The sequence below is a fragment of the Rhinolophus hipposideros genome (genome assembly GCF_964194185.1).
Source record: "Rhinolophus hipposideros genome assembly, chromosome: 23".
Taxonomy (NCBI): domain Eukaryota; kingdom Metazoa; phylum Chordata; class Mammalia; order Chiroptera; family Rhinolophidae; genus Rhinolophus; species Rhinolophus hipposideros.
This window is the reverse complement of record NC_138069.1, coordinates 45543171-45568703: the sequence shown is the minus strand read 5'-3', so window position 1 is coordinate 45568703 and position 25533 is coordinate 45543171. Positions and strand designations below refer to the sequence as shown.

Below are 25533 nucleotides of genomic sequence, written 5' to 3'. Positions count from 1 at the left end.
GCGGCATCTGTGGGGTTCTCCTGAGGGGCACGTCCAGTGGTTTTCATCCTGTGCTTGGTCCTGGGGAAAGTTGTGAGCAGTGCCCGTGGGCTAAGAGCTTTACCCATAACACACTATGGTGACCTATTCATGGATGTTAACATGTAGAAATGATGCGTGTTCTCAGTGACCATTAATCAGTGTTAAGTAATAGTGCACATTGACACAGAGCTGGGGGGATGGCCCTTCGGGGACGCCAGGAATGACTGAGCTGACACCACAGTCTGTAGGGTGGGACCCTCTGGCGGGAGGTGGGCTAGGCAGATAGGCAGTGGGGGGAGAGCTTGGGCAAGAGGCGCCAGCGGGTGTGGTGCTGCTGGGTGTCGCGGGAGCCAGACTGGGTGCCCTGCGTGCTGCTGACTTGACGATGGTGTGTGGGGAGAAGGTGGCAGATGACTGAAGGGGACTTCCGGGGACGTGGCTGCTGGGTGAAGCCAAGACAACCGGCCTTAGCCTGGCTTCCTGCCCATGGTGGGCTTACCCCTCAGTCGGGTCCCTCCCTGGGGCTGCGGTTGGCCGCGCTTTGTTGGGTCTCTGTCCACGGGGACACGTGGAGACCCATCCAGGTGAGGGCACATCCAGCGGCTCTCGCCCAGGGCCTCTGTGGGCACCTCCTCTGAGCGCCGCTGCTCTCATGACACCTCCGCTCAGCTCCGGGCAAGGTGTCCTGAGTCACGACTCTCGCTCTGTCTTAAGAAGAAACCCCAAACTGACACCGTCCCTCTCAGGCCTGCGCTGTGTCCTGGCTTTGTGCCCTCAGCCTGCGGGCGCGTCTGCCTCTGGCCCCTCCCCAGACGAGCACCTTGGCTTTGCCAGGACACCAGGTGTGGGTGTGTGGGTTTCTGCAGGGAGACTACAGCTCTTTTAGAGCAGAATCCCAGCTGTGTTTCTGAGCTGCAGCTTGGCCGGATGCGTGGCGGACATCTGTGGGAGGGCACAGACCCCGGACAAGACCCAGGTGGTGCCCAGGGCAGGTGGCAGGTCGCTCGCGTGTCTGGCTTCTCCGTTGCTGGGAGAGTCTGATGCCCTGACTTCTAACGACGTATTTGCTCTGCGGGAGGAGCGGGTAATCCAGTGGGGCAGCAGTGCAGATGGGTCTTGCTTCCAGAATAAGAATGATTAAAGAGACCAGATTTGCATATTGTTTTGCTATTAAGAAAAATCAGGATTATAAGCCCTGGAAAGAGCTGGTGTACTGTCTCTCATTGGCCCAGGAAGGAATAACTAAATCCAGTGACCCCAGTTATTACATGGATGTTGGGGACATCAAATGGGGCTTAATCATGCCATTAATTTTTTTAATAATCACTGCTGTCTCCATCTTACTGAAAACATAATAATTATTCATTGTAGAAATTTAGAACGCACAGATAAGTGGGAAAAGGAGTTAAAATCCTCGGCCGCTCGCTCTAAGGAGAGGACTGCTGAGCTTCGTCTCCTGTCTGCGCCCCGACTCACACTCACTCACGCTCTTACCTCCTTTCACAAGAGAGCCATTCAGGGAGCTTCCTGGGCTCTCGGCCTAAGAATCGAACAGGAGCAGTTGGCGATGTTGTTAGAAGTCCTGGCACTGCTAAGAGGGCTGACGACTCCGTCTCGTGAGATTATTGTGTCCATCCACCCCCAGGCCCGGGCACTCTTGGGGATTTCCAGTGTTTTGGAGTGGGGTGGCAGTTGTTGGTGGCTTTGCTTTCCTGAGGGGGCACAGGCTGGGAGAGCTTCACTGACACACCAAGTCCTGCACTGATCTTGGGGCTGTGACTCAGGGCCCCTTCAGATCCAGCCAGGCTGTCCCGCCAGTGGCTGGGGCAGAGGCTGCATAGGATTGGGACAAGTGGCCGGGCTGGGCGCCTGGACACAGTGTCTGGCCTGGGTGCCCACAGAGGCCGTGGGAGCCACTGAGAACGTGCAGGGACCTCAGACCTCCTGGTCGTTCTTTGCACCTTGTGACAATCTGACGTTTGAATATGCCCCGTGCTGGTGCCACTGTAGATGTGGTGCTGTCCTAGGAGGTGGGTGTCATCCCCATGTCACCCGTGGATGGAACCCTGTGTTGCCAACTCAAATCGTTTGTCTTGAGCGCCTGTCACATTCCTGTGGAGGAAGCTGAGTAGTATCTCGAGCCCTTTCATAGAAGGGAGACCGAGATTAGGAAGAATGGGTCCGAGGGTGCCCAGCCACAGGAGCTGAGCACGTTCCGCTCGGGCCTCGGGGCTGCCCCACAACAAAGCCCTGCAGTATGGCACCCTCCTGCTGCCTCCTCCACTGTCTGCTTTCACGATCATGTCCATCCTTCTCACCTCGGCTCTTTCCCAGACCCCAGTAGCCCCTTCCTGACCCCGAAATAGTCTCACGTCCCAGGACTTGGTTCTAGACCCTCGTTCACCACACTCTGCCCCCATGTGACCTCCTCCATCCACAGCCTTTGGTCATCTGTGTGGATGGTCCTCACATTTGTACCCACACCCCAGCCTGCGCAGACCCTCAGGCCACTGCTCGCACAGGGTCTCTCCCGAGTCACCACAGGCTCTCCGGCCTTGATCTTCACCTCCAGCTGATTCCTGCGGCAGCACCCAGCCACTCCAGCTGAAACCCAAGGGTCATTCTAGGTTCCTCTCTCCTCCACAGCCCACACCCACTCCACCAAATGTTTCCTCAGACGCCCAGATTTCTCTTGAATTTTTCCATTTTCGCCATCTCTGCCCTCATCAAAACCACCACCGGCTGACCCACCTGTCCTCCACCCCTGGCGCCAGGCCCCTATGCAGCGGGACCTGGGTCCCAGTCACTGCTGCCCAGCACCTACCACTCCTTCTTGGCTGGCGAGACCCCTCTGAGACCTGCACATGAACCCAGGCGTCCTGGCCACTGGATGGGTGGGAGCCCCGAGTGCTCCCAGGGCTGCAGATATGCAGCTCTGTCCTTCTAGGCCTGTGCATTTCCCCTGCCTCCCAGCGCCTCTCTGTGACAGCAGCTGAAATGTCACCTCCCACAGGCCTTCCCGAAGGCCCCTCCTGGCCTGTGGCTCGTGTACCACAGCCTGAAGTTATCGTGGTGCCCGTGGTTTCCTGGTGTCCTGCCCAGTCGAGCATGGACTCTGGGGGCCACTGTGCCTTGCTCTTCTTGGTCACTCCTATGACTTCAGCATGGCCAGTGGTAATGACCCAGAAGGCCTTCCATGAACACTGGACAAGCCATAGCATGGCCTGCCCTGGGTGACCTGGAGCCCACCCCTTGCACAGGACAGGGCCAGGCTGGCCAGCTGAACTCCTGGGGCTGCCACAGCCAAGCTGCCCCCAAGGAACCCTGAGTACCTTCCATCCGCAGTCAGGGGAGAGCAGGTCCCTTCATAAAGTCTTCAGGCTTCACAGCTGATAGGAAGCCAGGGCAGTGCTTCCAAAGGCTTCCACCCGTCATGGCGTCCTGTGGAGACCCTGGGAGCCCCCTGGGATGTGAGGAGCTTCCAGCCAAGGATTCTTCAGGGTCTCCTCACATTAACCCTGCTCAGACTTCCTCGAGACAACAGAAATATAGACGGGGCCCTCAGTGGTGTGTGTGGAGGTGTGTGAGAAGGTGTGTGTGTGAGTAGGTGTGGGTGTGACCCATAGAACGTGCTGAAAGTGTGTCCGCAGCTTTGGCATCAAGAGGCCCTGGGTGCTCTATAAACCTGAAAGAAGCTCCTGGGGGAGGTGGCATTGCTGGCAGGGTCACGCCTGGCCATTGTAGAACCCAGTTTCTTCATGGGTGATAGTGGGACAGTTTGGCCACAACACCTGAATGGGGGGAGGGCATGTGTCAGCATCCTTGTAGGAAACCCCAAACTCCCAGGCAGAACGGGGCCTGACCATGTCCAGGGGCGCAGGCCGGGGGGTGGGGGCAAGTGCAGAGGCAGCCTTGCTGCCTGCAGAGGGGGTGGGCAGCAGGTGACCCTGTGTCTTTTCCCCCTGCAGCCATGAAGTCGGGGGGCACTCAGCTAAAGCTCATCATGACGTTCCAGAATTACGGGCAGGCGCTGTTCAAACCCATGAAGTAAGTGCCGGGTGCTGGGTGGGCCTGGGGTACAAGGTGCGCAGAGGGGCCTGGAAAGGGGTTCAAGCTAGAGCGGGGGCTGCAGCAGCCACTGTTTCTGGTGGGAAAGGCGATGCTTCCCCAGTGGTATTTTGGGGTGAACCAAATACCACCCCAAGGGTGAGTGCTCTCGGCTTTCTCCCCGTCCTGGCAATGCGGGCGGCACAGGTCTCTCCCCTCACCGCCTCCCCACCCTCATCCCTGCTAAACGGCTGGATCATTTCTACCCTAGCGAGAGTGAGTATTTTAAACAAGGGCCCCACCCCGAGTGTGGACACTGAAATGCCTCTGAAGGAGGTGACTCTGGCTTGTGCAGCATGCGTCAAGGTCATAGAGTTCCCGTAAAGGACTAGCAGACAGATCTGTTAGATCTGGCAGGCCATGCGATCTATGTGGAGCTGTGCAGAGCAGAGGGCGGCTTCACACTCAGCTGCTGCGTCACGACAGGTGACCCGTGGACCTGGGTCCTTCCACGGAGAGACAGTGGCTGAAAACATGCTTCAGGGATGGCCTCTCATGTTAGTGGAAAAGCAGCCTCCAGTCTGGAAAAGCATGTCCAGTGTATTCAGAGCTGCTGGGGAGAGTCCCCTGAGGCCAGGAGGCTTGTCCCATCCCCTCCAGTGGTGCAGACAAGGACCCGGGCTGGCCTGTTCCCCTGAAGGGTCCCTGCGTGAATCTCTGAGGTCACGTGCCACCTTGAGGAGTCAGGACATCCAGCTGTGGGCAGCAGCGGTGCTGAGCCGCGATGGCCTGGCCTGGGCTCTGTGCTGGTGGGTCACACACCTGTTAGTCCTTCAACTCCTCCACCAGTTAGAGGAACTGGCGCATTCTGCCATGGAAAGAGGACAGAACCGGGGCTCGGCGTCATAGTAGAGATCACCCAAGGTCGAACCCAAGCCCGGAGTCCCTAAGTCAGGGTGCTGCCCTCCCCGCATGGGCACCCGCACCTCCACGGTCCCAGGAGCCGCTGAGCACACAGGCGGCCTGTTTGTGGCCTGGCAGGTCCTGACAGCCAAGCTCCAGAACTCCCGGGAGAAGCTCAGGCAGCTCACGTTGGCCCCCTTCTGCCCTGACCTCTCAGCAGACAGGATGTCGGCCCTGCCTCACCAGCAGCTGAAGGCCAAGGTCACAGATGGACCGTCTGGGGCGGGGCTCGTGCCTGCCCTCAGCAAAGGCCCGTGTGACCACTGGGTTGAGTGGGGAGGTTGGAGGCCCAGGTTGAAGCCATAAAACAGTTGAGAATCCCAAGGTAGTTGGGGAAACTGAGGTCTGAAAGGGAAAAGGACGTGTTCATGGCCTGCCAGCTAGATGGCCAGAGTCAGCCAGGTGATGGGCGTCCGGAGGTCAGCCTAGGCTGTGGCCCCTGCCAGGGTCAGGGCACTCCTGGGCAGGGGGCTCCAGCCGGGCAGGGCAGGTGCCAGGGTCCCTGCCCTTCCTGGCCTGGTCCTCCCACTGCTTCTTGGGGTGGGGCCCAGCATTTCCTGATGTCCGGCTCCTCACCTGCTGACCAAACTCTGAGTCTGGTGTTGACGTGTTCCCTTGACCAGCAGCCACTGCTCCCCTGATGATGGCCAGTGGCCGGGCCCAGTCCCTGTTCCCTGTCCCTTAACAGCTGGGGTTTGAATATGAAAAAAGCTGTGGTTTATAACCGTTGCATTACAAAGTTAAAATTCAGAATTAATAGTTCTCTAAGAAAACTGCGCTCTGTGAACTCATAATCTTTGTAAATTGTTGGTAGAATATCATGAGTTAGTTAACGGTAGTATTTTTCCTCCGAGATCTGGAAGGAAAAGTTGGGAGGGTCAGGAAGAGGGCCAGTGGGGTCCTTTGTGTGGTGTGCGGGCGAGTGTTTACAGTGTGGTGGTTACGTGTTTTTAATAGGGGTTGGAAAACCTATAACAGCACATCAGCCTGTGAGTCCCTGGATGTTTTTGTTTTAGCGTTAAAGTGATAAGGTTTTTAACAGCTTTATCAAGATACAACTCACATGCCACACAGGTCTGGCACACGGGCGTGCAGTTCAGGGGCTGCCATCACCAGGTCAGTCTAGACGCTCCTGCCTGAAGCTCTGCACAGAAGGTCCTCACTTACCGTCATCCGCAGATTCTGCAGCTTTAAGTGAAACGATGTGTAATGAAACGAGGATCACCACAGGCTAAGTGACAGAAATGAGAGTTACGTTCCTAGGGCAGCTTGTCAGCGTCACTAGAGGGCCAGCTGACCAGCTGCCACCCCTGCCCCCAGTTCCTTCTGGCCGTCCTCTGTGCCTAGACAACCGCTCACGCACTTCCTGTCCACGGATGTGCGTCTTGTGGAATTCCTAACAAGAGGATCAGAGAACACAGACCCAGCTCTGCTGCTGCCCGGGCAGGCAGACGGCAGTGTGTCTGCAGCACGGCAGCCCTGGGAGCACAGGGCCTGGCTCACAGGTGGCGTCCGGGCTGTGCACACACGGCCTGGGCAGCAGGCTCCCCTGCTGACCTGCTCTTGGCTCCTTGGTCCTGAAGAACCAGGCGTGGCCGGCGGGGAGGGGAAAGCTGTGTCTGCAGCCTCAGCTGACACGTGTCGGCTGCTGTTGGCATGGGAGGGCCACCCCCCCACCACCTCTCTTCTCTGTCCCTCCTTTCCTTCGCGTCTCTGAGGCCACCATGCCGGCTTGTGTGTCACCCCTGAGAAAACTGCTTCCTCACCTCCACGTGCTGATTAGGGCCTGACAGTCTCTGGAGGGACAGGGTCACAGGGCAGCTGGCAGGCCCTTTGCAGTCAGTTCTGTGGCCATTGATTTCAACTGTGTCTCAAGGAGGAGGAAATTAGGATCAGTGTGAGCAGGGCGTGGGCCACAGGCCAGGGCTGAGTCCAGAGTCTCGGTGTGAGGCTGGGCCAGGCGGTCGCTGTCGTCACTGAGAAGTTGGTCCCAGCCCCTTTTCCCAGCCGGCTCTGAGCACCGTACCTAGTGACAAGGCCTTAAAACTTGGATGTGTCTCCTGTTTGCTGCTCAGCTGTGTTCACAGTGCACGGGGCAAGGCCCCCAGCCCAGCGTGTCCCATCTGCCTTGGTTTATCTGCTCTCTGCCAGGCCAGGACTTGGCCCAGTGGCAGAGGCCGAAACTCAGCTCTGTGTCCTATGATGCCTAGGACCCATCCTCTGCCATCTGCTTCGTGTGTGTGTGTGTGTGTGTGTGTGTGTGTGTGTGTGTGTGTGTCTCCCACAGAAACTACCTGTGAACAGCTGTTTGAGGCCCAGGAATTCCTCACAGCTGAGGTGCATAAAGAGGGGCGGCTACAGAAGGCTTTTGGGGACAGCGTTTCTCAGTGCAGACGCCTGAGCCCCCTGCGCCCCGACTGAGTGTGACCTTCCAGGTCTGACCTCCAGCACAGGCTGGAGAGCTGGAGTCCTGTCTGTCTGTGTTCACCGTTCTGGGTGCCGGCATTGACCTGACACAGCCCCTCAGGTGGCAGCTCAGGTTGGCGGGTGGGTGACCTTGGGAGGAGACCTGGAGATGGGTCTTGCAGAAGGAGGAGGGCTCTTCCTGGCGGCGGGACCACTTCTAGCTCATGTCCCACACACTGAGGCTTGGGCAAATGAACGGGTTTCGAGGACCAGGGACCCAGCAGTTAGGAGTCTCCAAGTATTTGAGTTCTTCTGATAAATAATTCATGTTTTGTCCCCACTGGTGCCCTCACTCAGCCCCAAAGATAAACAGATGGCCCAATAGCCAGTCACTGGGTAGGGCCAGCAGAGGCCCGGGCCTGGCCAGAAGGGGACAAGGGCCCTTTTGTGGCCACGCTCAGCTTGGGCCAGCCTCCCAGCCCGCTCCTTCTCTCACTCTGACTTTCAGGCGCTTCAGCCCCCTCCCCCATGGGGCCACCGGGCCAGGATCCTCAGTCAGACCCTAACCTGCCTCACTGAAGCTCGTGTCCCACATGGGCTCAGAGCTACCGGGCCCCAGGCTGAGAGGGGGCCTCCCTGAAAAGCCACCCCTGTGGAGATCTCGGTGGTTATGCCCCTCCCTCAGCTGTGTCCCCCCCCACACCTGGCTCAGTCACCAGTGTCGACTGCAGTGAACTGAGCAGTGAACAGGACGCAGAAGGTGCCACCTGGCGTGGCCATGTAAACAGACAAGCACAGACATTTCCGAGGGTAAATCGTGGAGAGGATTCAAGCTGAGCGACGTGGCAGAGACGGCCTAGGGACAGGAAGGGCCCATCTGTGATCCCAGGCGTTGCTGGCTCCCTCCCCCAGACACCACCTGCAGAGCCCGCTTTGGACCACGTGTGTAGAGGGCAGCATTTATGCTGAGGCCCGAACGGGGAAACCCAGGTGGGAAGGTCAAGAGAACATTCCAGCAACTTCCATCTGCAGGGCCCAAGTCTGAGATCGGGGCTCAGGGCGAGCGGGGGGCCAGGCGTAGGGAGGCCCTGGACTGGAAGCCAGAGTGACTGGGGTCCCCTGACAGGTGACCCTCAGGGGCCCTTTGACAGAAGGAGGCTGAATGGCAGTCGGCTCATTTCCTCAGGGACTCCCCGAGTGCACACCGAGTGTCACACCAGGGGCGCGAGGACAGAAGGGGCGGCGTTGGTGGCGGGCTGGGAGGGGGCTGGATCTTTGTGTCTGGGCTTCAGTGGGCGAGGAGGACGTGGCAGGGCCATCCTGGGGGCCGGTACCCGGGTGTGGGGGACCCATGAGGTACGGCCGTGCAGGGCTTGGGGGCCGTGAGGTGACTTCGGGAGCCGTGCAGAGATCCGATGTTTTCTGGGGAGGCCCCCCAGGCTGGTGTGGCGATGGGCAGGAACGGAAGGAGAACCAGGACCTGCCTGTGAGAGACAGGCCAGCTCGGGGTCTGAACAGATACCATTTAGAGCAGCACGGGCGGCCATGCTGGCCCTGCACCCATGGGCCCGAGTCCACCAGGCCGCCTCTGCCGGTTCCCACCCTGTGGATTTACCTGCAGCCAGAAGGGCACTAACCCGGCAGACCACAGAAGGTATGTCTGTCTCCCCAGCGCCTCTTTGGCAGCTGGAAATGCCTCCCATAACAATAAAAGGGAAGGAAACTATTGGCAATTCCGTGATCCTTGCAGAGGCCCCGCAGGGAGCGCTTAGCGTCTTGGCCCCACCCCACCCCCAACCTGCTGCACTCGCTCCTGGGGCAGGGCCCAGCCTCCCCCCACCCTGACCTGTTACCCGGCCACCCTCCCTGACTGTGGCAAACGTTTCCCTGGGGGCTTCTGGAAAAGATTATCCCCTTTGTTTAAAATCAAAGCAAGCAAGTCACTTTTTCCGAAAACATTCTCCTAAACAGCAGAATCGAGAGAGTCTTTCTGTGCTTTTCTCTGGTTATTACAGTCTCTAGGTTGCCTGCTAGTGTGTGGCCATCATTCTAATTGTCATGAAAGGGAGGGAAGGTTAAAAGGCGGGGAAAGAAAATGTGGTCTTCATTGTCCTTGTACTGGGAGGAAAATGAAAGTCGGTGTGATCAACTTTCAAGAGCAGTGTGATCAGGTCTGGTGGTTTGTTATGCCCCAGAAGGAAGTTTTGCAGATGTAGGATGTCCTTACACAAGCTGAGAGAAGGGGCGGGATGTGAGCCCCAGCCCCTGCGTCTGGTTTATTTTTCCTTCTGGAAAAACAACATCACAGCAGTGGTCTTGCTGCTAAATGTCTGACCCATGGTTTACAGGTTACGAGCTCAGTAACACCCTCATCTTTTTATTACATCTAAATAAAATGACAAACCCAGGGGGGCTTAGATATAGAAGGGAGACACGCACCTGTCTTCTTTGGGCTCCTGGGGAAGCCGCACTCTTTTCCTCTTTAATGCCACTGCTTTGTCACACCCATGGAAACTGGAGCTGCTGACAGGAGGGTGTTTGAAAGAGCAGATCTTAAAGCTCGAAGTAGATCTCCCCCCTTTGCTTTGAAATCAACTCGAAATAATTGCAATTATTTTTAAATGGAAAAGACCTCAGATTTTCTTTACACTTAGAAATTTTGTTTCAATCATTTTAAAATCGGTTTTCTTTACAGTGAATGTAAGCGGTTTAAGAGTCTCTTCTGAGTTAGTTTTCCCACCCAGCTAACAAAATGAGCGACTCCTCCAAGGGAGCTGGGCTCTTCGCTGGACCCTGGGGGTCTCCGAGCCCTTTGCTAGAACAGTCGGGGCAGCTCATCTCAGCAAGTACAAATCGATATTCTTTCATCCTCACGTGTTCACTGTGCCCCCACTGTGTGCCAGGCTGTGCTTTAGGCAGCAGCAGGCGGCTCGAGAGCCATAGTCCAGCAACACGTCCCTTCAGAGTGGGAAGCACCAAGAGCACGAAAGCAGGTGATGGCTGAGACCAGGGTCCGCAAGCTTCTGTGAAGGGCCAGATGGGTGACAGTTTCACCTATGTAGGCCAGACGTCCCCTGTCGACTCTGCCATCAGCATGAGAGCAGCCACAGGCGACACACAGACACCAGCATGCACCAATAAAACGTGACTTACAAGTCAGGTGGTGGCTGGATTTGTGCACTGGGTTCCTGGCCTCCACCTGTGAGTGGGACATTTGTTTGTTAGAAAAGCTGGTCAAGGAGGGTGACACGGAAGGACCAGGGCCAGAGTTTCTGGGCCAGGGGACTGCAAATCCAAAGGGCCTGTGACAGTATAAGGCAGTATAAGGCAGATGGCAGGAGATGAGGCGCAGGGCAGGGCAAGGCCACTGTGGGGCCGGAACCCACTGGACGGCAGGGGCAGTGCCCTGGCGGGTCAGCAGGAAGCCGTGATCTGTGGAATGCCGGGCAGTCAGGCTGGAGACATGGTGGACGGGGTCCCGTAGGCAGAAGGTCCCAGAAGAGGTCACCAAGGCGGCCACACTGTGTCCTTGGTGGTGGGGGCCTCATGGAGAGCCCTGGCATGCTTAGTTCACCCACCTGTTGCAGAGAGTGAGAGGGAGCCCTGTAGCCTGTGTGCGGGCACCGCTGCCATGTGCGTCGGACTGCAAGGGTGTGTGCCCTGCTGCCTGCAGACGCCTCCCGGCAGATCCTCGTGGGTGGCCTCTGGCTCACAGGGTCCGGGGTGGCGGTCTCCTTGCACAAAGGGCTGGCTGAGGCCCACCACTCTCTGGGCCTCCATTTCCCTTCTGTGCTCAGGGCTCTCGGGGACCGAGCTGTGACGAGGACACCCCAAAACAGCCTGCACTCCGGGAATTGCCAGCTGCCCTTTGTGCTGGCTTTGACCTGACAGTGTGCTGCTGCTTTGCTCCCTGGCTCCTGCATCCACATTCGACTGGCGTCAGCTCGGCCGTTCTGCCGTGCGACCCACTAACCAGGCAGGCACGTGGCTTGCCCATGTGGGGACGCTTAGCCCTGCCCTGTCCACACAGGCCTGGTGGGGCAGCGGATGCGGGTGCTGGTATTTGTTCCTCCTGGAGGTGTCACCTTGGGCTGCCCACCTGCCACTCTTCTCAAAGGGAGCAGAGGGTGGATCTGTGTCCTGTCAGCCTGGAGGGGGTGGGGTCAGTGTGGGCCCCTCTCCACCAGCTGGTTCCCTAGGTGTCCAGTGGAGAGGACGTGGCCAGCCCCCCAGGGGAACCATGCATTGAAGCAGAGCCTCAGATCCGAGCACATGGCCCGGAATCGGGGCCCCTCTGTTAGTGGGCTGAGACCCCTGACTGGCCGTGGCCTGGTCTGTCGTGGGGACACTTCCCAGGGTGTCATGAGGATCCAGGAGTGAATTCACATAAACTGCTTAGTGGGCTGTCACTCACAGTAGGAGCTGTGGAAATGTTTAACGCGGGAAGTTTTCTCTATTTTTAAGCAGAAGTTTTCTGCTTTCCCACAAATTAAAGAATGTTGCGTGTTAATAGTAACAGTGGGAGCTGTGAAGGAGCTGTGCTTCTAAAGGGAGGAGATGAGTGGTCCTGACAGTGTTATGGGGGTGAGGGAAGGTCTGGTAATAGCGAAGTACAGTGGTACCTCGGTTTCGAACGTCTCCTTTGAAGAACATTTCGGTTTACGAACGCTGTAAATTTTATGGGTCTATAGTATCATTAGATAGTAAAATTCATGCCAAATTTGCAGTTTTAGGGGTTGATTTTAAAAGTCTAGAATGGATTAATCCATTTTGCATTACTTTCTATGGGGCAACCATGCCTCGATTTTCGAACGTCTCAGAACTCAGATGGTCTTCCAGAACGGATTACATTCGAAAACCAAGGTACCACTACTTGGGAGGGCTGGGGAGCGCGTCTTGCAGGAATGACACTGTGGGAACTTCCCTGCCATTGAAGTCACAGTCTCAAGTTGGGGTCCTGCGGCAGGAGCAGGCCTTCCTCCGGGACACGCAGCGATTGTCCCTGCAGCCAGACCTCTGGCCCTTCCCGTGTCCCCACGTGAGCCCAGACACCTGAGCTGGTGGCCAAGTCTTCTGACCTTGTGGGTCCAGCTCCGGTGCCCAGAGTGCACCTGCTCCAGAGGAAACACGGGCTGTGGGGCTGCCCCGGGGGTGCGTCAGCCATCCATGGGCCCTCCGGGAGGAGCACAGATTTGGGTCAGACAGCCAGCCCTAACCCAGGATCTTCCCTTTCCCGCTTCTGCAAATGCTCTTCCTCCCGGCCGGCCGACCTCGGACTTCCTTGTCACTAAGTGGGGGCAGGGTCTGAGCTTTGGGGCTTCCCGAGGGCTAACTGTGCAGCCAGGGTGCCTCCGGCTGATCAGGCTCTGCTTCTCTTCGGCTTCTGTGGAAACAGGTGCCTTCTCTCCAAATGTTCTGCGTCATTTCTGAGTGTAAGAAGCTCTGCAGGCCTGGTGCAGCCAGCTCTGGAGGAGCTTGACCACAATGCACAGCCTTCCAGGGCCGCTTGCTGCCCGTGTGCTTGGGGTGCTCCGCCAGGGTCCCATTGCTGCCAACACTCTGCCAGCGCCCTGCTGCCGCCGTCACACATCCCCCCGAGTTCCATGCGAAAGGACAGAAATGTGTTCTTACAGTTGTGGGGGTCCCTGTTGTGGCTGCAGGCGTGTCCCTCCCAGCGGCTCTGGGACGGAGCGACGGACACAAGCTGCAGCCCAGGCAGCTGGAGCCTCAGTGTGGCCTCCTCTGAACCCTCGCGATGACACTGGGCCACCAGACAAGCCAGGAAAACCTCCCCTTCTCAAGATCCCAACCTAATCATTTCTGCAGAGTTTCTCTTGCCACTTAAAGAGCTGTGTCACAGGCCCTGGGGCCTTGGCTCAGAGTCCCTGGGAGAGGTCAGCCTAGTGGCCACTACCACGCTGGTCAGCAGCCACCAGCAGCTGAGTTTCCTGGATCACGGGGGGCAGAGCCTGTGGAAGACGGGGTTTGGGGTGGTCACTGGCCAGGAGGGCGTGGGAGCGAGCACCAGTCCTGAATGGCCAGGGGTCAGCAGGGTGTCAGGTGCTGGGCATCCCCTGGGGTCCCCCCCGGTCCTGCTTTCTAGTGGCCTGTGGGGCTCAGGGTGACCATGTAAGCTAGGCAGAGGTGTGAAGTTTGGGGGCCTTCCTGCGGGAACCTTCCTCAGGATTCCCCTTCTGAATTTCACCTTTTCTTTCCTCTTTAATCCCCTCCATCTCTCACTGAGCCCGTCACTGGGTCACTGACCATGGTTGTGGCCAGCTCCTCAGCTGCTGTTTCACAGGGAAAGCCCCCCTTACACCTTTTCTGCTTCCTGCTGTGCCAGGTGGGCTTCTTCTGACCTGGCCGAGCTCCAGGCACTGACCTTGCCCCCAGCGCCCAGTGTGGGGGCAGTGTCCATCCATCCATCATCCTAGAGGACGTGGCCTGACCAGAAGGCTTCTCCCATCACTGGTCCCCTGGCTATAGAGGAGGGGGTCTGGCTTGTCCCAGGGGAGGGGCTGCCGCCTGGCCCCTCTCTCTCAGTCATCTGGACCCAACCCTGGCTTCTGGGCGCTGTCCTGGGAAATGCAGTCCTGGGCCACGGCGTCCCCACTTTGTTAAGGCAGCACAAGCTCTGGGTGCTCCGCCAGGGTCCCATAGCGACTCCTTCCCAACGTCCCTGCCCCACCTCAGGAAGAGGCCCCAGCCTGGGATGGGCTGCACCCTTCATCTGCCCTCCCACACCTGGCACACCTTTAGCCAGGACACCTGGAGGAAAGGGAGGCTGCCAGGTGAGTAGGTACAGCCAAGTCCAGTCTCCTGCCTGGGCCAGTGGGCTCAGTATTTTTCCAAAGTGTTTTCCCCAAATGGCTGAGTCTGCGACAGCATCTTCTGTTCTGCAGTGTGACCCAGAAGTAGCAGGAAGGTGGGAGACTGCCCTCGGAGGGGAGCATGTCCCGTCTCCTCCAGGCCTGGGGGGAGGAAAGAAGTCCCCTGTGCCACCCAGCTCTGCGGGCACCCCACACATCTCCCCACGCTGTCCCCTACTCAGCAGCCTGGCCCTGGGAGGAGCCAGCGTGCCCCCTGCAGCGGACACACGCAGCTCAAAGACCCCTGAATTTTCCTGGGGCGTGGCCTGGCTCGTAGGGACTTCATGGAGGCTGTCACTTCTCCAGATCATCAGGGTGGGTGATGGGCCGGCGGGCCCTGCTCCTTTCCTTCCATCTCTGGCACTGCACGGCCAGCAGATTTTCTCTGCTTGCACTTATTCTGGCACCAACCTTCAGGGAGACCCGTGGGGAGCCAGCATGCCCTCCTTCAGGGGCCTCCCACATTGGCCCTGGGCCTTTCCCCTCACATGTGTGAGCACGGACCTGCTCAGAGGGCAGGAGGGGCCAGGGTCAGCTGTACACCCCAAAGCCCTGTTTGATTATCTTGTGAGAATGGATATGTGCAGAAATTATCCCCATGTTACAGCTGGGGAAACCGAGGGTCAAGGTCTGCCCACCACGGGCCCGTACCCCTGCTCACACTCGTGACATTCTGTCCAAAGCAGATGGTGCAGGGTGGGGCTGGGCAGGCCCACACTGGGGCCACCTTCCAGCCTTCCCTTGGGGTGTTTCCTGAGTGCCCGGCTCAGTGCAGTGGACCTCATCAGCACAGGCTAAGCTGGGCCCGTGCCCAATAGCTCCCAGGCTAAAGGAGCCTTAAAACTGCTCACAAGTACCCGCACAGCTGGGGCAGCCCCGGGAGCAAGTCAAGCCCTCAGGAAGGAAGAGTCACCGGGTACACAGACAAAAACGCATTTCATTCCCACTTCTCTGCACTTCCGGGGCCATTCTGGGCAAGGGGCATCTGGAAGCCAAAACAGCCCGTAGGGCCTCAGGGCTGGGGACAGAGCTTCCTCTTTCTGTAAACAGCCCTGGGATGGAGGAAGGCCCCGAGGCGGGAGATGTGAGGGAAGCAGGAGCTGTTCCGGAACCTGGCCACACAGCCTCCAGGAAGTAGCTGAGCTCTCCCCACGGCAACAGGGCTCAGAGCCACCTGCATTCCAGGTACGTGCCCTCCTCAGAGGCGAGGGAGAGGGAACAAAGGCCAAAGCACTGGCAGGTAGAAATGCTCACTTTTTAGCATCATAGCTAATGCCGTCGGGGTGAGGACAGCAATGACAAGCTAACGTGCATTAGGGACAATGGCTGTGGAGGTGGTGCTGGTGATGGTCATGGTGCAGATGGAGGTGGAAGTTGAAGCAATGACAGTGAAAGAGCTCGGGGCTGCAGACAGATTTATGCCCCTTCCCTGGCCTTCTTCCTCGATTCCTCACGTGTTTATTAAACATCTGTTCTAAAGCAGGTGCTTGGCTCCGCGATCCCGCCTGCGCCCTGCAAACAGTGATCAGTGGTGAGGTGCCACGCGCCTCAAGGGAGAAGCCTTCATCTCAAGCTGCCTGGGAGGACCCGGGGGCCGAGACAGCTCTTGGGGGTGGGGTGGAGGAGGCCTGGCCTTCAGGGATGCTGGAGCAGCAGGGGTGAGACCAGGAGGGTTGGGCTGGCCAGGAGGCCGGAGGTTTCTGACTGCGCCAGTTCTGGGTTGGGAGAGGAGGCCACGGAGATGGAGTGAGGAGGGCTGTGGGGAGGCCGAGACTGGCCAGCTCCCTGAGGCTTTAGAGGGTGGCCACGTTGTCAGCCCCTTGCTCACCCACCCTCAGAGCTGCTCCCTCCGCCTCCCTCCCTGCCTGGGGCCCCCGCCCACGGGGCTCTCTGCCCTCGGTGTGCAAACCAGCCAGAAGTCTGGGCTGGAGGCCACAGGGCCCGGGGCCCGGCTCCAGACCCCCGCTGAGACTGCACCCTGGCTGCCCACCTGCTGCTGGGCTGCGAGCAGGACACACTGGGTGGCGGGAGGTGCTTTACGACCAGTGCGTGCAAGTTACTCGTCTCTCCTTGAGTTTCCAGACTCTTCCTCCTACCTCTTCATGGCCACTATAAGTGCTCTTTTCCGGCCCCTCGGCATGGTTGTGCCGGAGAAAAGGTGATGGGTGCAGACCTCCCCCCGTCTCTCAGTTCCCTTCTGACAGTCCTGTTCTGGGGGTGTTGGCTCGTGACCATGAGTGAGTGACACAGGGAGGGGAGGAGGCAGGGTGTGTGGTCACGGACACCAGCATGTCCTGGTGGCACACAGGTGGCCCCAGGAAAGCCTCCACGCTCCCTCACGTGCCCCCAGGGGGACGCTCTCTGTCCGGGGAGCTGATGGGTGGCTGAGAGCCGGCTGAGGGACAGTTTGTCTACCGTGACCCTGGCCCCCAGCTCGCTGCTCCGTGTCTTCATCATTGATGCGTTCCCTGCCCACAGGCTGCTCGATCTCTGGGCTCAGAGGCAAGGGGCTGCCTTTTGCCATCAGCCTTTCCACACAGTCTGTTTGGCTGGTGGCTTGGATCTGGTGGTGGGCTGACTAGTATTCAATAACGGGCTCTGCCATGGGGCAAAAGTCTGACATGTAGTTTCCAATTTCTGTGCTGCAAAATCTCCTCCATGGCTGATTTCTAGCTCCCACCACGAGGTCACTGAAAATGGAGTTGGGAGAGATGCGTTCCCCACCATCTGCGGTGCCGGGAGGCCAGCGGGCTGGAGCAGGGACAGTGACATGTTGTAAAGCACCTGGGAAGTGATGAGATCTCATATTTACTACTTTTAAATACAACTTATTTCAGTGTAAGCTCACATAATGTTTACTGACAACTATTTTTAATGACCAGCTGTCAAAATTCTTGGAAATTTAATGCTTGGTCTCTGGCAATCTGGTGCGATCCATGGGCGCAGTTCCACTGGAAGGTTTTCTCAGTGAGAAACCCTCTCTGTTTTGTCCCTTTTTCTCTAGGCAAACGAGAGAGCAGGAGACACCCCCTGACTTCTTCTATTTCTCTGACTACGAGAGGCACAATGCGGAGATTGCAGCCTTCCACCTGGACAGGTGAGCCCGCCCCACCTGCAGCTCCTGCAGGGGCTGCGTGGGTCTGAGCCCCAAGCTCGTCCCTTCAGCCTGACCGCTCCCTGCCCACGGGAGCGCAAGCACTGTGAGCACTGATTTGCCACAGCCCATGCTCATGAGAGAGGTGGTCGGTGCCCCGGGTGTTACAGCCTGGACGGACATGCCCTGCTCTGTGCCTGGACCGAGGACAGCACCTGGCAGGACATGGCGGAGTGGCTGGGGACCAGGGGTGGCAGGGAACCTTTGGGAATAACAGAGAAAGAAAAGAGGGGCTGTGTATTGAGGGCTGTGAATTTTGCAGATGTAATGGCAGGTGTGAATTTCTCTGAGGCCACAGTGGGACCGAGGAACACTAGTCTCACAAACTGTCCCCCCACCATGGTCACCTGTGTCGGGGGCAACTCTACCCAGCAACTCGTAGGGCCCCTCACTGCTGGGGGGTAGACCGACGGCCAGCGTGTGGCCATGTGGGGGCGGGGCGGCCAGGGGCCCCAGGCTCACTCGGACGCCTCACCCTCCAGGGGCAGCTCATGGCCTGACTGGGGTCAGCCCCAAGGGGCCAGAGGATTGGGAGACTCCGCCTCAGCCCTCTGGAACCTCCCCATCTGCACCGCGGACCCCTGGTCTGACGTGGGTCTGAGCCTCACGCTCGGAGTGTGGACCAGGGCACACAGTGTCAGTGTCACCAAGCCTGGTTAGAATGCAGAGTCCGGGCTGCACCTGCTCCCACAGACCAGGCAGAGCCACCGGCCCCAGGAGGCCGAGAGAGGCAAGTCCCCTTGGCCCCCCTGGAGCCGGTCCCAGGGGCACGAGCTGAAGACCCCTCCCCCTGTCCCTTCCCGCCAGGATCCTGGACTTCCGCCGGGTCCCTCCCGTGGCTGGCAGGATGATCAACATGACCAAGGAAATCCGGGACGTCACCCGAGACAAGAAGCTATGGCGGACTTTCTTCATCTCCCCAGGTAGCTGGGCCGGGAAGCCGCCCTCAGCTGCGGCCGCACACAGCTGCGTACTCACCTTCCCTCACACAGCGGACGTGGGCAGCACTGCTCTTCAGCCCGCTGCTGCCTCTCGACCACATGCCATGTGCCCGTCCCTGTCAAGGGGCACCTGTCCATCGCATCCTGACTTACGAGGCTGCCCCCAGCAGTCGTGCCATCGCCGCAGTTGGTCCCTGGGGTGGGCACAGACGCGGTTTCTGCCGTGTTGATTTTCAAAGGCAAAACGCGTCAGTTTGGGAAACTCCCAGGCTCTCCGGGCTGTGTGCCTCCCCCTTATTCATTTCTTTCTGCAATTTGTATTGCAATATTTCTAGTGATTTATTTTCAAAGGTTCGAACACTAACAAAACGACGCCTCCCCCATGTGCCCCCCACCCAGTTTAGCCGTGGACAAGGTCCTTCTGCACCACACACAAGTCCCACGTTGCTGTCCAGGCCTCACTTCCAGGCTCTACCTCAGAACTGCCTGGAAGGTTCTCTGTCTCAGGTCGGACAGAGAGGGGTCAGAAAGCCTCTGTTACTGCTGAGAGCTCAGCACGATGTGGCCGCTCTGGCTGCACAATGTTACCTCGCCCCAAATGAACTCGGTCCCCATGTGAGCCCGCAGGTCTCAGACCTCCTCGGATAGACTGCTGCTCCTGCCATAGGGGCCAGGATGGGGTGGGACCTGCCTGTAGGGAAGTTCTGCCATGTGGGGACCAGGGGTGCTGTGCCTTTTTCCTGTGGTGACGCCCCCGTAGCGTTCTGGGGGGGGCTACGCACTGGCTCTTACTTCCTCGTGTAATTCTGGGGCTGGCCTGGGGGTGCACGGTTTCCTCCTCCCCACGTCTGAAGGGTTTTCAGGAGGCATAGCTGCCGGGCGCCGCGGGCCCCGTCCCCACAGGTTCCCTCAAACCCTGAGCTGCTCCTGTCTGTCTCCTGGGTCCTTTTTCCGTGTGTCTCCTTCACTCGACGGCATCGCTTTGAGATCCGCCCACGTTGTGGCAGCAACCACAGTGTCTTTCTTCTCATTTCTGTTCCCTGGACGGATGAGTGTTTTGTCCTCTGCTCACCTGGGTGGGAGCTATTAGGTAACTCAGCCAAAATGAGGAGCGGGAACCACAGGGTGAACTCTCAAGAAAGGGGAACCATTGGAAAATTGCGACGTTGTGTTTTGCTTCCTGTGTGGGCCCCCCCCCACCCCGAGCTGTGTGTGACTCCTGGGGTGGACAGCAGCCCCCACGTGGGCTCAGGGCAGAGCCACCGGTGTCCAGAACCCTGCACGGCACAGGTGCAAAGGACTGTGGTGCCTTTTTACAAACCAAAGATGGAGTCAGTGGTCAGTGTCAGCAGATGAATCAAGACACGTCCCTGTCCTCAGCGTGGGGACTGTCGGGCCCCTGGTGTCCCGTGTCCTGCAGCGGTGGTGCTCGTGCCGGCACTCGGGGTGTCACTGAAATCTCTCGGCCCAGGTAGGGCCGTCACTGTGAGCAGTTCAGTCATTCCTAGCAGCCGGATGTCAACCCCTGCTCGCTGTCTCCGACGACTTTCAGAGCCCGAATGTAGCTTTATCAGTGCGGCTCTGGGCACCCGAGATCTCGCTGGCGCCCGAGGCCCACAGATGGACGGCATCCGCAGAGCGGCAGGGCGGGGGCCCAGCTTGGGCAGCTCCTGCGTCGCGCCACCTCCACCCAACTCTGCCGCTCCCACAGCCAAGCCCCAGCCAAGCCCTTCCTGGGAGGCTCGGAAGTGTCTGGTTTTCTCTGAGCGCTGGGTGGCGGGAGCCAGCTTGAGATCCGTGTGGAAAACGACCTGTTTGGACTCATTTACACCATTTCTGCGTTGCTTGCACTTCTAGGCCCATCGATGCCAAAATTGCCGTAGGGGGCGAGCTTTGCTTGAGAGCCGGGCGCAGCAGACTGTAATCTACAGCTCACTCCCCTCTACCTCCAGGGGTCTGAGTGGCTGGCCTCAATCAAACAAGGGAAAAGTCCGATCGGCTAGTGGGAGAGCAGGGTGCCAGCTGGGGGGGGCATGCCCAGGCCAGCAGCTGGCAGGAGGACAGGCGAGTGAACCGCCTGTGGCGCCGGCCTGAGCCGCAGCTGCGGGAGTCGGAAGGGTTCTTTGTGATCAGATGTAAGATTTGCAAACATCGCCCCATTCTGTGGGTTGTCTCTTCCCTTTCTTAAGCGTACGGATGCCTTTTGGAGCCTTTGGACACTGGCTCTGCAGTGTCCATTGACCCCTGTCCTTTCATTTCGAGCAGAAAGAACATGGGTTCAGATCCAAGTCTAACAGCACAGCTGTGTGGCCCGGGGCAGGTCCGCTCCTCCCTCTGGGCCTCTGCTTTCTGTCCCTTGGGGTCAGTGGTCTGCCAAGATGAGTGTGACAGTGCACTGAGCCCTGTCAGAGACGGGAGGCCAGGGAGGCCCCCTAAGCAGCTGTGTCCCTCTGCCCTCAGCGAACAACGTCTGCTTCTATGGGGAGTGTTCCTACTACTGCTCCACAGAGCACGCCCTGTGCGGGAAGCCGGACCAGATAGAGGGCTCGCTGGCGGCCTTCCTGCCAGACCTGTCGCTGGCCAAGAGGAAGACGTGGCGGAACCCCTGGCGACGCTCGTACCACAAGCGCAAGAAGGCAGAGTGAGCGTGGGCCGGGTGGCCGGGGCCCCTCCCTCATGCTGACTTCCGCGGGGTCTTGTCGGACCACAGCTGTGAGCAGTGGCAGAGAAGGGAGGTGAGCCCAGCCCTGCCTTCCCAGGCATGTGAGGCGGCCACTCCCCCATTATGAGACGACTAGGGAGGGTGGCCTCAGTGCTGCTGTGCTGCCTGCTGGACTCTTCACACGGCCTCTCAGTGTTTGCGCAGGGCGTCTGCTCCCTCCAGCCCTCCTTGTTCCTTGTGCAAAAGACACCGAGACCTTGTGAGTGTCGTGTCCAGGCCCAGTTTCTTAACAGTGACCCTCCAAGCACCTGGTATCCAGGCTGGTGGCACTGCCAGGCGCAGGCAGTCTCACCTCCCCGCCCCATACTCCTGTTAATGCAGCCTTGGCCCACCGCTGGCGCACGTCCATCTGCAGACACTGGTTCTATAGAGACAGCTTTTCCCCAGCCCTTCTTACTGTGCGCAAATCTCACTGCACAGAGCTGGGCAGCCCCAGAGGATTGGGCCCTCTTACACCGGCTTCCCTGCAGGTGGGAGGTGGACCCTGACTACTGCGAGGAGGTGAAGCAGACGCCCCCCTACGATGGTGGCCGACGCATCCTGGACGTCATGGACATGACCATCTTCGATTTCCTCATGGGTATGTCTGGCGGGCTGCCAGGCCCGCACTGGGGTATCTGCCCAGAGCTCTGGGCATCAGGCCTCGTGTGGAGGGCCGGGTCCCTGCTTTACTCCATGACTGCAGCTCAAGGTTGGACTCTGCTGGGAGGAACACCACCTCCAAGCCCCACACAGACATTCAGCTGAGGCTGGGTTTGCTTCTCTCCACAGGAAACATGGACCGCCATCACTACGAGACTTTTGAGAAGTTTGGGAACGAGACGTTTATTATCCACTTAGACAACGGAAGAGGGTGAGCCCTGCTCTTGTCCTTCCGGACACAGCGAAAAGCTGGCCGTGTCCCACCTTCCGGTGGTGCAGCCTAGACCAGGAGGAGCGGGCTCTCTGTGGGGAGGGACACGGCCATCCCAGAGGTCCTGTGTGCTGCAGGGTGCTGGTAAATGGAGCCCCTGAGGTAGGAAGGCTCTGTGACATTATTCCGCCTAATTCTCACAGTAACCTTGTGAGCTGGGTCCTGTTGTATCCTCATGTTGCCCTGGGGAAATTGAGGCCTGGAGAAGATGCTGGCCTAGGACAGCAGGGCTGCAAGGAGCAGGCAGGGCATTGTGCCCACACGCAGGCATCTGGGACCAGCTCGCTGGGACAAATGGCCCATGCTGCCCCACTGGGGGATCCTGTGGCCACCAGCCAGCCCTGACCTGCCCGAGGCTTAGGGCAGGGGGTATGCGTGTAGGGTACCGCATACCAGGAGGTTCAAGCTGCAAGTGCCTGCGGCCTCAGAGAAATCAGCTTTGGGCACCGGGACGGTTTAGTGTGTAAAGCTGCTGCCGGCTGACCTCAGCTGCCCCCCGCCCCTGCAGGCTGGGTCCTCCCCCAGCCTGCCCAGCACCCTGATTTGTGAGCTCTGTTCAGTCCAGCGGCCAGAACACCAGGCTGCTCTCAGGCACTCACCTCATCCCAGGCCCTGCCCCTGGGGCTGGGGAGCAGGGGCTAGGCCACACTGCCAGCCCCAGAGCCCTCGCAGCCCAGCCGGACCCCCACAGGTGCTATTCACGCGGCGCTGCTGCCCCCACAGCGTCCGGGCCACGGCCTGTGTGCTCGGACGTCCCCTGTGTGTCGGTGCTTGACAGTCCTGCTCCTCTTCCAGCAGGTTTGGAAAATACTCGCACGATGAGCTTTCCATTCTTGTGCCTTTACAGCAGTGCTGCAGGTACGTGCCCCCTCCCCTCCTCCACCATCCAGGGAGCCCCTGGTCCTGTCACCTGCCAAATGTGAGAAGCTGCCACAGCCACAGGTCAGGCAGAACCTCCCGTGCCCACCTCAGCCATAGGCGGGCGTCCAAGCCCCAGTGGCAGGACACCACAGCCCCGCCCCTGCTCACGCGCTCGGGCGCCACAGCCCAGCCAGCACCCTGAGGCCTGTCCAGCTCCAGCTCCAGGAGTCCACAGCCCGTCCCGGGACTCAGCTCCTCGTCACCCTAACAGCCCATCTACAGGTGGAAGATGTAAGGCGCAGACAACAGTTCTGCTCCCTGTGCCACTCTGCCACCCTCCACAGGGCTCCCAAACCCTTTCCTCCTTTTAGCTGGAGGCACAGGCTGTGGGGCAAAACCACCTGCGCTTCCCAAGGGGGGTATCTCAGTGTGCACCGCGCTCAGACAGCCCGCTCAGGCCTGTCTCCTGGGTGAGCACCTCGGCCAGACCGCTGGGTCTCGCGGGGCCACCTGTCCTGCAAGGTGCTGTGCCCGGAGCGGCAGGGGCCTGAGCGGCAGGGGCCTGAGCGGGACCACCGCGCTCGGAGCCAGTGAGGCACTCGATCCCTGCACGGCCCGCACCTGGGCTGCAGCAGCTGAGCCCCTGGTCCCTGGTGCCATGTCCGGACCTCTGTGACCCTCAGGATCAGGAAGTCCACCTACCTGCGGCTGCAGCTCCTGGCCAAGGAGGAGTACAAGCTGAGCCTGCTGATGGCGGAGTCCCTGCGCCAGGACCGGGTGGCCCCCGTGCTGTACCGGCCGCACCTGGAGGCCCTGGACCGGCGGCTGCGCGTGGTGCTGCGCGCCCTGGGCGCCTGCGTGGAGAAGGGCGGGCTGCACAGCGTGGTGCACGACGACCTGGATGCCGGGCACAGAGGCCCCACGCGGAGGTAGTGACTGCGAGCCGCTGGCCTGCGCTGCGAGCTGGGGGCCTCGGGGCGGCCCTGTGGCGGTGGGGCCCACAGGACACATCTTCCTCGTTTTCAAGACCAGAAGAGGCTGCGGAGGGGGCGCTCTGTGCTCAGGACAGAGGCAGTCTGGCGGCAGGCGGCCCACCCTTTTGTGTGGAAGGGAAGCCTTTACTTACGATTTTGTATTTATACACGGATTTGACGATATAAGCAGAGCGCCCAGACCACCCACCAAGTTCACACAAGAGGGCCACTGCCCCGCGGCAAGTCCCCGTGAAGGTCCTCGTGCTCTGGACCTGACCTCAAATAAAAACTCTTCTCCTGCCTTCCGGGGGCCACACTCGCAGGCCCCAGCTCCCGGCAGAGGCTGCAGGAGGCCCTTGGTGGTGACTTCAGGACGCGCACGCCCACAGGCGGACACTTGTGCTGCCCGTTCTCCAGCCTCTGCACCCTGCCCTGCAGCGCCAGGACCTTCCGGTGTTGGCAGAGCCGTAGCGGAACCTGCGCTCTGCACACCTGGTGCAAATGCCTCACGCGCGGGTCCAGTGTGGCCGTGGCAGCAGGCTCACCCTTGCTGCGTTTTTGTGGAATAGTTTGCAATGTGATAAGGTGCAATAAAGATACAGCAAACGTGTTGGGGGCTTCGGCTGCCTGCCCACCTACCCTCAGGAAATCAGGCTCTGGGCATGGTGGAGGCTCCAGCTTTCAAGGTGCCAGGGTGGCGGGTCACCTGGGCTGAGAGAAGGGGCTTGCAGTAAGGCCTGGGCTCTCTCCAAAGGCGAGGGGTCTGCTGCCTTTCTGCTCCTGATGTGGCCAGCTCTGGGAGAGTGCGTGAAATCCCCAAACCACAGGCAGGCTCCAGAGGGTGGCATCAGGTGGGCTCTCCGTGTTTACCAAGCTGGAGCAGAGACAGCAGTGGCTGCAGGAAGGGCAGGCACAGGGGCTGCTCTGAGCCAAGGCTGGCCCAGGAGCTCCCAAGTGCTTCCCCCACCGGCTGGCCCCAGGCCTGAAATCCAGCCCCAGAGAGCCTGGGAGGCTCATTGCAACAGTCACCGAGAGTATCTCCTGCGTGTGTGTGCAGGGCACCGTGACGGGCCGTCCCCCGTGTTCTTAAAGCATGAGCATCCCGGGGCAGAGAGCTCCAGAAGTCACAGCCCCTACCTCTTGTTCGGCCGTCCTCACCCACCCCTTCTCCACGCAAAGCAGTCCCTGCGCAGTATTTCTGGCCTAGAGCTGAGCTGCCAGGTCAGCTCCACGGTCCTCATTTTATAGACGGGGAAATGGAGGCTCGGGAAGTAAGTCATTCTGCCCACAAATAAGTTTAGGTTCCTGGAACAGCACAGCCTGTGTTGGAACCCTCACCTGGGTCCTGACGCCGCCCGGGCTGAGCTCAGGGAAGGCAGGCTGACCTGCACGGCCAAGTTGTCACGCGGGTCAGGCTGCAGAGAGTCTCCAAAGGAAGTAGTGGGGTGATGGGACACACTGGCCCCCAAAAGCCTGTCCCCACCCCATCTTCCTGCCTGATGCTCACGTGCTGGCTCAGCCCAGCTGAGTCACCTGCTTGCTTGTTACTAACCCACCAGCACGCCTGGCATCAGCTCCCCTCTGGCCTCCGTCACCAGGCCCTCCCTGGGTCTTTGCTACAGAAATGGGACAAGTTGGGAAGGAGCAAAGTTCTGCCCTTTT

At 59.4% G+C, this 25533-nt stretch overlaps 1 protein-coding gene across 2 annotated transcripts in view; it reads left to right on the top strand.

Annotated features, from left to right (window-relative positions):
* The window catches only part of FAM20C (FAM20C golgi associated secretory pathway kinase), a 32752-nt gene extending 8275 nt beyond the window's left edge, over nucleotides 1–24477 (top strand). The window contains exons 3-10 of one of the 2 annotated variants that reach the window (XM_081035396.1): nucleotides 3990–4068; nucleotides 17311–17403; nucleotides 18268–18383; nucleotides 20862–21042; nucleotides 21594–21703; nucleotides 21895–21976; nucleotides 22835–22894; nucleotides 23581–24477. In XM_081035396.1, coding sequence (XP_080891522.1) covers nucleotides 3990–4068; nucleotides 17311–17403; nucleotides 18268–18383; nucleotides 20862–21042; nucleotides 21594–21703; nucleotides 21895–21976; nucleotides 22835–22894; nucleotides 23581–23830 — 971 coding nt within the window. In that variant the 3' untranslated portion in view covers nucleotides 23831–24477. Of the gene's footprint in view, nucleotides 1–3989; nucleotides 4069–17310; nucleotides 17404–18267; nucleotides 18384–20861; nucleotides 21043–21593; nucleotides 21704–21894; nucleotides 21977–22831; nucleotides 22895–23580 lie in introns of both variants that reach the window. The other variant, XM_081035395.1, reaches the window with a different exon arrangement.
* The last annotated feature ends 1056 nt before the right edge of the window (nucleotides 24478–25533 follow it).